The 12933-nt window shown below is 41.4% G+C and overlaps 1 protein-coding gene across 2 annotated transcripts in view; it reads right to left on the reverse strand.

The window, feature by feature from the left end:
- Positions 1 to 12933, reverse strand: part of RAD21L1 (RAD21 cohesin complex component like 1) — a 57983-nt gene that overhangs the window by 20652 nt on the left and 24398 nt on the right. For both annotated transcript variants that reach the window (XM_077460435.1, XM_077460434.1), the window contains exons 4-8: positions 8339 to 8438; positions 6315 to 6415; positions 3500 to 3664; positions 2237 to 2353; positions 877 to 987 (exon numbers count right to left, since the gene is read on the reverse strand). In XM_077460435.1, coding sequence (XP_077316561.1) covers positions 877 to 987; positions 2237 to 2353; positions 3500 to 3664; positions 6315 to 6415; positions 8339 to 8438 — 594 coding nt within the window. The remainder of the gene's footprint in view (positions 1 to 876; positions 988 to 2236; positions 2354 to 3499; positions 3665 to 6314; positions 6416 to 8338; positions 8439 to 12933) is intronic.

Below are 12933 nucleotides of genomic sequence, written 5' to 3' on the forward strand. Positions count from 1 at the left end.
TGGGAATTTTTTGCCCATTAAAACAAAAGAGCATTTGTGAGGTCAGATACTGCTATTGTGTAAGAAGTGTAGGCAAGTGCACTCTATTTTCTCCACTGCAGGTGGCGCTCATTTGCAGTGGCAATGCAGATGGAGCAGGAAGTCGAGAGGACCCTAGTTCCTCTATGGTTTGCTCGTTCACAGAGAGGCGGCATGTGATTGGATGCTGGCACCCCATGTGACTTTGGTGGCCATCCCGGGTAAGGCAGAGTCTGTTTAAGACCCTAGCTCCCAGGTTTGGCATGGAAATGGCGAGTGGCCAGAGTGGGGACAGTGCTTAGCATCAGGGAAAGGTTCCAGAGCAGAAGTGAAAGTGCACCTCCCCATTTGGGAATGGACTGGCCAGGTCTCACTCCACTCCTAGAGACAGATGCTGTCAGGTTACCTGAGACTACCATCCTCTGTCACATTGCTGTTACATGTTGCAAGTGCTCCCGGTCAGGTTGCCTTCCCGCTAGGTATATTGTGTATTGCTGACTTTTGCAATACAATAAATTCCCGTTTTAGCATCTGGACTCTGCCGTCACACCCTGCTGCACCTACTCACAACCTATCTTACAATTGGACTCCAATTTATCACAAAGGTGTTCAGCAAAAGTCAGGGCTCTGTTCAGGCCACATTCACACCAAACTCACCAATGTCTTTATGGAGTTGGTTTTGTGCACAAGGGCACAGTCATGCTCTTGTCCAAATTGTCTGTGTGCTGTAGCAAGAACAGCGCTATTCACTGGAATCACCTGAAATTTAATTATTTGGAGGGGTGTCCATATAATTTCTGGTTATATATGTACTATACTATTTAACATAGCCTACTTGTTAGAACCATATTTTAGTACCTGTAATGTCGACTGGTTCCAGTACAAAGCTAACTTCAGACTGAATTGAGCTGATATTTCCAGCTTCAGGATTTTCCGTTGCCGTTTCGAGGTCTGTGTTACCTAAATCAGCTGCGGACAAAACAATGCACATTACTAGAAATAGGCATGGGCTGCCCTACCAGAGGAAGTAACCAGTGAATTACCAAAAAAGCTATTTCAACAGACAACAAAGATTATTTCTATATAGTTGGCCATTGACCTGACAACAAGAACTCTAATGCCGCGTACACATGATCAGAATTCTCATCGGAAAAAGCTCTGATGGTTTTCCCGTCGCAATTCCGACAGAATTTCGCTCAAACTGTCTTGCCTACACACGGTCACACCAAATTCCGACGGTCAATAACACCGCTACATACAACACATTCAACGGCACTATAAAAGGGAGGTTTATTGCTTCCGAGCATGCGTCGGAATTTTGTGTGTCGGAATTGCATACACACGATCGAAAAATCCGAAAAAATTCCTTCGCAAAAATTAAGAACAGGCTCTCAATCTAAAGCCCATCGGAAATGCCGACAGAAAAAGACAGACGGGCATACACATGGTTGGAAAAATCCAATGAAAAGTTCCCATCGGACTGTTTCCATCGGAAATTCTGGCAGTGGGAGAAAATACAGTATCTTCTAGTCTTGATGTGGGTCAATCTAAGCGCCATTAACCACAGCAATTATTGTTCAGTAATAACTGTGGTCAATGCGCAATTCCTTTACTCTTATATGTACAAAATTAAAGGTTCAAGTCTTTTGACAGAGTGCCACCACGTGCTTCACTGTGAATGATGATAGAAAAGGTTCAAAAACATGAGTTGCTAGCACCAATTTTCTCAACCATGGCTATAAATACTGCATGGCTGCAACACATGGTTTAGCAAGTTTCACAGAATCTATTGAATTGCTGACATGTATTGATCATATATAACCACTCGCTCTGCTAATAACTGACCTTCCACAGCCTAAAAGGTAATTAGTGAGAAGACCTGTGATTACTGGCAAGGTCATCCAATGTCACTTGAATTGATTTGCATCAAAAGCCCAAGGCCTTTAACTGTGGCTGAGTCCCACAATTCATGCATGCTACTTCTCATACATATAGCAGATCAGCACTAACTTTATTCTAGTGCAATACTCAACAGGTATTTACATTGTGTAAGGTGATGTACAATACCCAAGAGACACACAATCATACACAATAAAACAATTGCTGAACACAAAATAAAAATATATGTAGACATATAGTCAGAAAACAATTAACTTTTTGTAATTGCGTTTACATTGAAATTGGATAACCTTGTAACAAAATGGTTGCATATACATACGTGCAGAAAGATCACTCTCAAACTGCTGCTCTTGGCCAGGCGAGCTGGGTGGCATAGTCACCTCTTTACTCACATCTATATTCAGGTCATTGTATTCTGCAAACAAATGACTGTCAGCTAAAGTAAAGAAAAACAAAAAAAAGAAAAAATAAGAGAATGTACACATATAAACAACAGCCATGGTCCCATGGTTTTGTTGAAGGAAAATTCCTTTTAGCAGATGAATCTATAGAAAGGGTTCGTTAAGGTAATGTAGAGCTTCATGCTTGTGTTAAGCTGCCATACATTCCAGTACTGCAATGTGCGTTGTTCCTGTGTGATTTCTACATCAGTATTTTAAGGCCTTAGGGTTTCTTCATACAGGACTAGGGTAATAAAGATGGCTTGTCTCCTACCTGCTTGACCATCACTCTACCCCTTTTACCACCCTCATTAACCACACATGACAACAACTTGGATTTTAATGGCCATAGCTGCCCTTTATCAACATAATTGTATAAATATCATGTCAACAATAACACACAATGAACGGAGCCCCCAAGGTCCCAGTAGGGCTCAATTAAGCTAGTACCTGCATCCCTTAACTGTAAGCTTCTAGCCACAAAACCACAAACTCAGAGACAACAACAAAGTGCAGGTACACCATACCAAATACCGGAAGCCGTGCCTCAGAAGGGTCCCTACACTGCACATTTTGTGGCCCATATTGACCTATAAGGACCTTGTACCCTGCCAGCTGCCATGACACAACAGGTCCCGAAATGACCACTCAAGTGACAACTGAACCAACCAGCACAGAATAATAAAGGGTAAGGAGGGCGGGAAGTTTTCCCCAATTTGGCTCCCTTACGACTGAGGATCTCCTGAGACCCCCCTGCTGACCACCCCCTTGAGACCACTCCTGCTCCAAAACTTGGACACCAATCTGGTAAGTCCCACAACCCTTACTTTTCTTTAAAATCTGCCAACCCCATTCCTGGATCCAAACCCCTTTAACCTCTGTCATGCCGGCCCTCTGTCTAAGCCCTTTCTTTTGTACTCTGGGCCTTTTTTTTTTTTTACTTTTTATCTATTTGTGGATCTTTCAAGTGATACCACAATGAACAGTGTAATAAATCCATGTAACAAGCCTTTTAAGTGTCTGGAGATTGGTTAGAGCAATGACAGAGTCATCTTTTGATTCTAATTGTTCAGAATAGTGTTGTATATTATACATATATCAATGAAACCACACAGCTAGACACACTCAATGATCTAACATACCGAAAAAATTGGCAGCTGTGTCTTCATCTCCAAAGAATTCTTGATTAAAAAATCCTTCATTATCATCATTCGCACCCACAAAACTGCTCTCAGGCAGAACACTGTTGGTGCTTACTTCAAAACTGCTTTCCATAGTAATGTCCTGTCTCAGTGGATCTAAGTTTCCTGTTGAATAGACAGTAGAGAGTCATATACTGTATGGCAAAAAAAAAACACACCTGGAATTATTTACTGTGGCCAAATTCCCACTGTAACAGGAAGCAAACTGATATAACAAAATGTGGATAATATTTAGAGCCCATGACAGCCTCCATGTTGGAGAATATATTAATATTATTATTATTATACAGGATTTATACAGTGCCAACAGTTTGCACAGGGCTTTACAACATGAGGGCAGACAGTACAGTTACAATACAATTCAATACAAGAGGAATCAGAAGGCCCTGCTCGTTAGAGCTTACAATCTAGCAACAAATAAATATTGAGAAATGCATTTTGTTTTGTTAAGTCCGTGCAAAACCCTTTCATGTGTCCCCAACTCTAAAAGTTTATTATAAGATGGGGCAGATGCCATTTTTGTGTATCTTGCTCAAATTGGAGCAGAGAGGAATTGGGGTTGATTTACTAAAACTGCAGAGTGCAAAATCTGATGCAGTTCTGCATAGAAACCAATCAGCTTCCAATTTTTTTTTGTCAAGGCTTAATTGAAAAAGATGAAGTTAGAAGCCGATTGGCTACCAAGCACAGATTTTTCACTCTCCAATTTTAGTAAATCATCCCCATTGGATGCCTTCAGCTGCCATTGTTCTCTGCTGGACTTCTGGTATGTCCCTGCACCTTTAGAGAGGAATGAGCTGCCCCCAGGCATACCTGTTATTACCCCTTAAATAGGCATGGTATGTTTTGCCACTATTGCAGTGTGATTTGGAATTGTGGGCAGAATCGCAGGGATTCTGCCTGTGATCCCAAATCGCCAGATAAGTGTGCCAGGAATTAAATTTTATTTTGTTTTTCTCATTGCACGGGTTCCTTTATCCTCTTCCGCTCTTTATTCTGACACAACTTTGCTGGTCCGGGGCTCCTGGGAGTGGCAGGAGAGCCTGGCAACAGTCGAATTTCCGCCAGCAAAAGATTGAGAGCAGGTTCTCAATTGTTAGACGGAAAAAGTTTATATCGGAAATCCCGATCGTGTGTATGCAATTCAGACGCGCAAAAACTCACGCATGCTCAGATTCAACTACGTGATGGAAGCTATTGGCTACTGGCTATTGATCTTTCTTTTTCTAGTTCCGTCGTACGTCACCGTTGACGGTCGAAATTTGGTGTGACCGTATGTATGCAAGATAGCTTGAGCGAAATCCCGTCGGGAAAATCATCAGAGCTTTTTTCCTACCAAAATTCCGATTGTGTGTACGCGGCATTAGTATCAGCCTTTTGTAGTTTCCTGCACAACAGAATTCAGATAGAGCGAGGGTGGGGCAGGATTAGAAACTAATTAGGTGTCTGCGTGCAAATATACTTTGCAAATAGAAGAGAGCAATCTGCCACTCTTTCACTGTCCAATCACAGGCTGATGGCAGAAAGGTGACCAAATCATATTGCATAACTGCAGCATAGAAAAGTCAGGTCACCAAGTGTGATAGGGCTCTGTAAATATCAGAACTGAATAGGCAGAAATACAAACCCTTTGGAAAATAAACCAACATATACTGTATTTATGGATGTATGTATGGACTTACATGTTTGTCTGAAATTCAGCTATCAATACAACTTCTTGATAGTCCAAGTAGATTTCCCTACATCATATTGGTACACAAAGTGCACAACGCCATCTACCTCATGTTGAAATAGAGACAAAAACTCACCTAAGCTCTACCGCATATTTATAGGATGATGAGCTAAATAGAGGTGCTCAGGCCATTGTGTCCCATACATCAAAATTGCAAAAAAGAATGCCGGTAACTTGATTGCTTCTTCTTAAATCTTTATTCAGCACAGAAATCAGTGTGAGAGCAAAGCGTTTTGATGTCGCACTGCTGTCTGTGCTCAATAAAGATTTAAGAAGTAGAAATCGAGTTGCCGGCATTCTTTTTGCAATCTATCCCATATTGGTTCATATGCCTTTATATAAATAAAAAAAAAGCATACAGTTTTACATACAGACTAATAACTCATTGGGGTTTATTTACTAAAACAGGAGAGTGCAAAAAAGCTGGTACAGCTGTGCATATTAGCCAATCAGCTTCTAACTTCAGCTTGTTCAATTAAGCTTTGACGATAAAACCTGGAAGCCAATTGGTTTCTATGCAGAGCTGCACCAGATTTTGCACTCTCCAGCTTTAGTAAATCCCCAAAGTTCAAGTAGATTACCGCTCCAGGTGATAGCCCCGTGTTCACACCATCCTAGTGTTTCACGAGTGGAAGAGTGCTGGCTCAGCAAAGACGATAACAAGAAAAATAGGAGTAGTAGAGTAGGTGACCAGTGATTTATGTGTATAAAAGAGAGATTGAGGTCAGTGGTCCTACAGCTATGACTAACGGTGTGAAACGCGTCAGATTTCATCTGTACCCGTGCCTCTGTTGGCGTATGGACTAGTTTTTATCCTTATATCCAAATGCTGCTGTCCTACTCTATTTTTCTTGTTTAGTAAATCTCTGCCATTGAGTCATTTTGTCTGTATCTGAAGCAGCACTGCCTTTCAATTGTTCCCAATCATTTTACCAATACAGCCTGTGTGTATAAATATAAAGCAGGGGATTACAAAACAGGCATGTCTGTTATTTATAACATATAACATAATAGACTCCTCACCAAAACTTTCTTCAGTAGGTTGCTTGCTAATATCCTCTTTCATCGTGATGTCCTCTGCTCGGCTTTGGTTCAATGTGAAATGATCCACCACATCAATGGTACTGCAAGGTACACAAAACACAGAAATACATAAAGAACTGAAATCATAAACAACCCAGGCTACTATCTGAGTGAAATGTCATACTCGGTGGTCACTGGCTATGTTATTAAACAATTTGTTGTCACAGAAAGATGTTGATAAAATTTAACGTTACCACTAGATTTTTTTTCTCTATTTGCAATGGAACACATGGTTTTCAATCTAAACACTAAGCCAGCAGAAAGGTGTCTAGTGAGCGTCCAGTGTGCACAAACCCTTAGATTGCTAGGTTGCTATTTTATAAATCAGTGACCATTTAGGAGGGATCGCTTATACATGCAACATGCTACATTAACTGAAATTAGTTTTTTTTTGCTATTTAAATTTTTTGATGAAAAATACTTATCTTAAACTGAAGTGTATGGTGTACTGACTTATATATCTGTAGAATATGTGAAAGTACTTGCTGATATTTATTCAACAAACATTTCACAACTTGCTGGACTTACCGTCAAATCATGATTGTGCTAGCTGTTTATTTTTCATCACTTTATAAAAATACAATACAGAACAAAGATTCTTAAACCACTATGTGTATATTGTAACAAAAATCTCCAAACTTCAAGAAAAGAAAAAGCAAAATACTAAGAAGTATCTATGCTACCAAAATGTGTTCTAGATGCAAGTCCACATATAAAATCACTTGCTTTTAAATTTGTAATGGACATTAATATACCACCTGCACTAAGAAGGGCATGCCTTATGCACCAGGGGGTTGCAGAGACTTTCACATTTGCACCAATATATACAGTATCTCACAAAAGTGAGTACACCCCTCACATTTTTGTAAATATTTTATTCTATCTTTTCATGTGACAACACTGAAGAAATTACACTTTGCTACAATGTAAAGTAGTGAGTGTACAGCTTGTATAATGGTGTAAATTTGCTGCCCCCTCAAAATAACTCAACACACAGCCATTAATGTCTAAATCGCTGGCAACAAAAGTGAGTACACCCCTAAGTGAAAATGTCCAAATTGGGCCCATTTAGCCATTTTCCCTCCCCGGTGTCATGTGACTTGTTAGTGTTACAAGGTCTCAGGTGTGAATGGGGGGCAGGTCTGTTAAATTTGGGGTTATCGCTCCCATACTGGTCACTGGAAGTTCAACATGGCACCTCATGGCAAAGAACTCTCTGAGGATCTGAAACAAAGAATTGTTGCTTTACAAATGGTGTGGTTTATACATTAATGGCTGTGTGTTGCGTTATTTTGAGGGGACAGCAAATTTACACTGTTATACAAGCTGTACACTCACTACTTTACATTGTAGCAAAGTGTCATTTCTTCAGTGTTGTCACATGAAAAGGTAGAATAAAATATTTACAAAAATGTGAGGGGTGTACTCACTTTTGTGAGATACTGTATGTCTGTACACCGAACAGGTGACATTGGAGTGAGAATACTATTCACATGAAGGACAACTGGCCAGCAAAGTGCAACAATTAGCAGGTACTCAAATACAAAAGAAACTGCCACAATCAGCCATATTAGACAACAATCAATAAATGCCACTGAAATTTCCTGACAGCTTTCTTTGTTAAAATAAATACAACACTCTGTGGTTGAAGGAAAGTAGACTTTGCCCTATGCAAGTGCAGTTGTTCCAGAGCTTAGTAAATGAGACAAAAGTGCAGCTGATTTGTTGCATCATCCAATCACGTGCAAGAAAAAAAAATGCTTTTTTTTATTTTTTTTTACTTGCATGTGATTGGGTATTCTTTGCAAAGTGAAACTTCGCCTTATTTCCTAAGCTCTGAAGCATCTGCAGTCGCAGAATGCACATCTATATGTCTTTAGTAAATCAACCCCTATGAGTATGTGTGTACTGTGACAGTAAAAGAAAAAAAAAAAAAAAAAGAAAGGAAAACTTCTGAAACTTACTTTAAATCAGGCAGCTGATCATCAAAATCATAAAACGCTTCTTGAAAAGTGATGGCATCATACTTAGCTTCCCGATTGCCATCGGAGAGATCTAACATTTCTAGAAATAAAGTAGACCTAGATTAGACACAACATAACACCAGCCAAATGCACATTTATCAATATTACTTTTTTTCCCCCCTTTTGTTTTATATATTTCATTTAGTAAGCAGTAGAAGAGCTCAAAACAGAACATTGACCTATTCCATAGACAGCAATAACACCACAGCATGTAATAATACTGAATCACTGCATAAGAAGGAGGTGGTCTTTGGAGGTCCTGGCCTAAGGTGAGCGGACTATGGATCCAGATCTACGGGCGTCTCCGCATTCCATCTCATTCCAACGTTAAAATGAACTCTTATGGGGCTCTTCTCTTTAAACCTATTGAGGAGTTGCTTAGACCAGAATGATAAATGGTAGCCAAACGGACCATAGAAAGGGCCTGGAATTTCCCAATTCTTAGTTTTAAAGCAGTAAAACGCTGTATGAATGATATTATGGTCAACAAGAAACTGACAGCAATTTTGTTAGACACCTATGATAAATGTATCTGAGTTTGGCAGCCTTGGATTTCTTCCGCACCTCCATCACCTTTTAACAACCTCCTTTCAGCAATTTGATATTTCTCGATACATCGACCCGAGAGACCCTTTCTTTATCTTCCTTCTTGGCTTTCTCTTTCTGGTCACGTCTTTTGTGCTTCCCACCCTCCTTTTTTTTTTTTTACACTTCTCCTCCTAAGTTTAGACTTATTTGAACCTTCGAGTCTGTATGAATGTTTGTTCAGTCGCCAATCTTTGGACATGACGGTTAGAGCATGTTATGTTCTTTAACACCTTCCCGACCAGCCGCTGCAGTTGTAGAATGGAAGGTTGGCTCTCCTGGGTGAACCAACGTAGCTGTACATCGGTTCGCCTTTTGACCACTAGGCCGGAGCCAATGTGCGTGTCCTGCGATTGCAATGACCGCCTGGCACCCATGATCACTCTACACAGAGACAGAACAGAGATCTGTCAATGTAAACAGACAGATCTCCGTGGTGTCAGGGGTAAGGAGGGCGATCTGTTGTTCATACTAAGTATGAACAACAATGGCTCTCCTCACCCAGACAGTCCCACCCACAGTTAGAATCACTCCCTAGGGAACACAGTTAACCCCTTCCCTGCAAGTGACATTTTCACAGTAAATCAGTGAATTTTTATAGCACTGATCGCTATATAAATGCCAATTGTCTCTGAAATGTGTCAAAAGTATCCGGTCTGCCATAATGTCTCAGTCCCAATAAAAAAAAAAAAAAAAAAAAAAAAAAAAAAAATCGCTGATCACCGCCATTACGAGTAAAAGAAAAATCTGAATGATAAAATCTTTCCCCTATTTTGTAGGTGCTATAAATTTTGTGCAAACCAATGAAAATACGCTTATTGCGATTTTCATTACTAAAAATATGTAGAGCTGGCTCCTGACGAGCATGCGCTATATGTTTTTCAAAGTTAATTCTCCTGAAACCACAGTTGGGTTTTGGGGCGAATTTTACTAAATTTATGGTTTCAGTACCAGTCTGGCTGGGTTGCACTGGGTTCTCCTTGACTGCAGGTGTTGCTGTCACTGCCAGCAAGTGTGAGAACGCAGTCTAGCTGGGTGTATTGAATGCCATGTTTTCTTTCGGAAACCAGCCCAGTGGGAGTGTTCTCTTGATGTGCATTCTGGGAGGTGGTATTTAAGGTACTGACATCATGTGGACCGGGGTTTCGGTCCAGGGTGGTTTTTCTGTCTGTTTGGTTCTGGTCCTCCTGACCAGCCCCCATGGCCCTCCTGGCCTGGGGTGCGGAATCATGCATTTACAAGTCTCGGGGCTGGCTGGCCTGAGGCGAAGCAACTGCAGGGACAGGCCTGAATGGATGTCGGGGGCCTATTGATTCAAAGGTGGTCTGGTGCCGTCTCGTCTAAGGGAGAGGCCCAGCAACTGGAGAAGCACCAAGGGGAGCACTCTTCAGGAGAAGGCTGTGCACAAGGCTGGCTTCTCTGAAGGACCCTGGAGGTTCAGTTTAAGGACACTTCATGGATCTACACTCATACGGTATCACCGGACCGGCTGAGAGATACTGGTACCATATGATAGCTCTTTAAATTTGTCTACGTCCCTCAGTCTACATTCAAGTTTGTGGCAGAGACTTTACTCCTTAATAGGGCTGGACTTACCATTGGGCTTGACTGGGCTCAAATCCATGGGCCCCGCTGAGATACATAGCCGAGTGTACTTGGCTCGGCTCCGCTCACAGTCAAGCCAGGTTCCGCCCTATGATGGACATAACACAGGGATTGGGTGCGACTGTGATTCGAACTGTGTACACTCGGCTACGCTCGGGACTGCGAGAGGACCCGAGAGCCGCTGTATATTCAGCGACCCATCGCAGTTTGCTACGGAAGGGACGTTCTGTCGCCACCATCTTGCTACACCCCACACTCATCCACAGTAAGGATACACTAAGAAGGGGTAAAGTGGACATGTTGTTACACTCACCGGAGTTTTGCATTTTAGAAGTATTTATAACGTCCTGTATTTCACGATATAAACTGACTTTACTGTTATAAAATATGTGTAAAATGCAAAACTCCGGTGGGTGTAACAACATGTCCGCTTTACCCCTTCTTAGTTTATCCTTACTGTGGACGAGTGTGGGGTGTACCAAGATGGCGGCAGTGGTATGTCACTTCTGTAACAAACTGCGATGGGTCGCGGAATATGGCGTTACATTGCCGAGAGGAACCGAGAGCCGTCGAGATACACAGGAATCTGTATCTTGGCGGCGCAATTTTTAAACTTCAAGACTGCAATGAAAGGCTGCAAATGACAAGGCTACACTGACAATGCTGCAATGACACTGGACAAGTCTGCAGATGGACACTGATAAGGCTGCATTGATGGGCATTTAAATGTAAGTTTTTTCCTTAAACTTCCCTCCTAAACTTGGGGCGCGTGTTATACGGCGATAAATACGGTAATGTATAGAAGGTAGGGCCTGAAAGTGACTCAAGCCCAGGGGCCCCCACCTCCCCAAGTCCTGCTCCTTAAGTTTTCTACATTCAAGTCTGTGGCAGAGACTTTACTTAACACTCCACCGGCTGCTAGACCTAGCGAGAGGAGGTCTATCCGGGGGTTGTGAAATCCAGCTGTGAAACGGTTAGTTTCTGGATTTCTTCATCATATGACTTATTTTTTTGCAGTCCAAAGTACCTGAATTTAATCCTAACCCTCTACCCTAAACTGAGAGACTCTGTTTATACTTCAAATAAATAACCCAAAAGAAGACTCAGTGTCAGTTTCCACATTTCTTTGGGCCATCTACCATGGGAAACCCTAGATGGAGAAACAGTCAAGAAGGTAACGGTAAGCCCAATAAAACCAGCAGCTCCTTTGGGGTCAGTGCTACATATATGTAGAAGAATACCTATCGGCCTAAACTGAGGAAAAAATTAGCTTTTTTTTTTTTAAAAAAATTGGGGTTATTTATTATAACAAAAAGTACAAAATATTGTTTTTTTAATCAAAGTTGTCACTCTTTTTTTGTTTATAGTGCAAAAATAAAGACCGCAGAGATGATCAAATACCACCAAAAGAAAGTTCTATTTGTGGGAAAAAAAGGACATCAATTTTGTGGTACAACGTCGCACGACTGCGCAATTGTCAGTTAAAGCGACGCAGTGCCGAATCGTAAAAATGGCCTGGTCATTGAGCAGCCAAATCTTCCGGGGCTGAAGTGGTTAAGGCTGAATTGCCAACTACCCCAATTGGTACCTTATGATCTCACAGTCAATTTATTGGTAGATGGACCGTTTTTGTTTCTATGAGACCTTGAGGTCCTCTGGGACCATTTGCTATCCCTATTGCATGTAACTTTTATTATGTTGTGAGAGCAATTCTCTTACTTGCTAATATTTTGTTTGTTGTGTAATATTTGACAGTCGGCTCCGTTTATGGCATGTGGGGTTCAGCTTCAAGTGGAGAGTTCTCAGAGAGGTAATACAAGCCACATGCAAGATTAAAGGGCTACCCGCTCATGTTTATTGGTCAGCATGTACAGCAAACAAAACGGATTCCCACGCAAGAGTAGGAAACAAAGTCCAAAAACAAATGTTAAGCCTCATGGCTAGTAAATAGACCTCGCTGGGTCTGCTCTAGTCCTGCAGACATGTTCCCTCACAGCCTGCTTGTCTTCTTTTCTCAGCACCCACATGAATTAACCCAGGGAAGGGAAATTATACCCCAGGTGGGGAGCAAGGAGTGACCAGTGTTTAACCCCTCATGCCCTGCTACAGACCTCTCACTGCCACCCATTTATGCAAATGGAATAACATTTTTATAAAATGAGGAGGCTATCACATGGCAATATGGGCGGTAGCTGTGGTTCAGGAGTTCATCTTCACAAAGCTATTGCAGGAGATACATAATAGAAGACAACAACTAAAATGTCCAAAATTTTGATACTATTTATCATAGTATAAAAAAGTTTTAGGGGGTGGAAACCAACAGCAGGGGCAATTGGCGGTTATGG

The sequence above is a fragment of the Lithobates pipiens genome, unplaced genomic scaffold, assembly GCF_037356315.1.
Source record: "Lithobates pipiens isolate NorthernLeopardFrog02 unplaced genomic scaffold, aLitPip1_a1.2 Scaffold_28, whole genome shotgun sequence".
Lineage (NCBI taxonomy): Eukaryota > Metazoa > Chordata > Amphibia > Anura > Ranidae > Lithobates > Lithobates pipiens.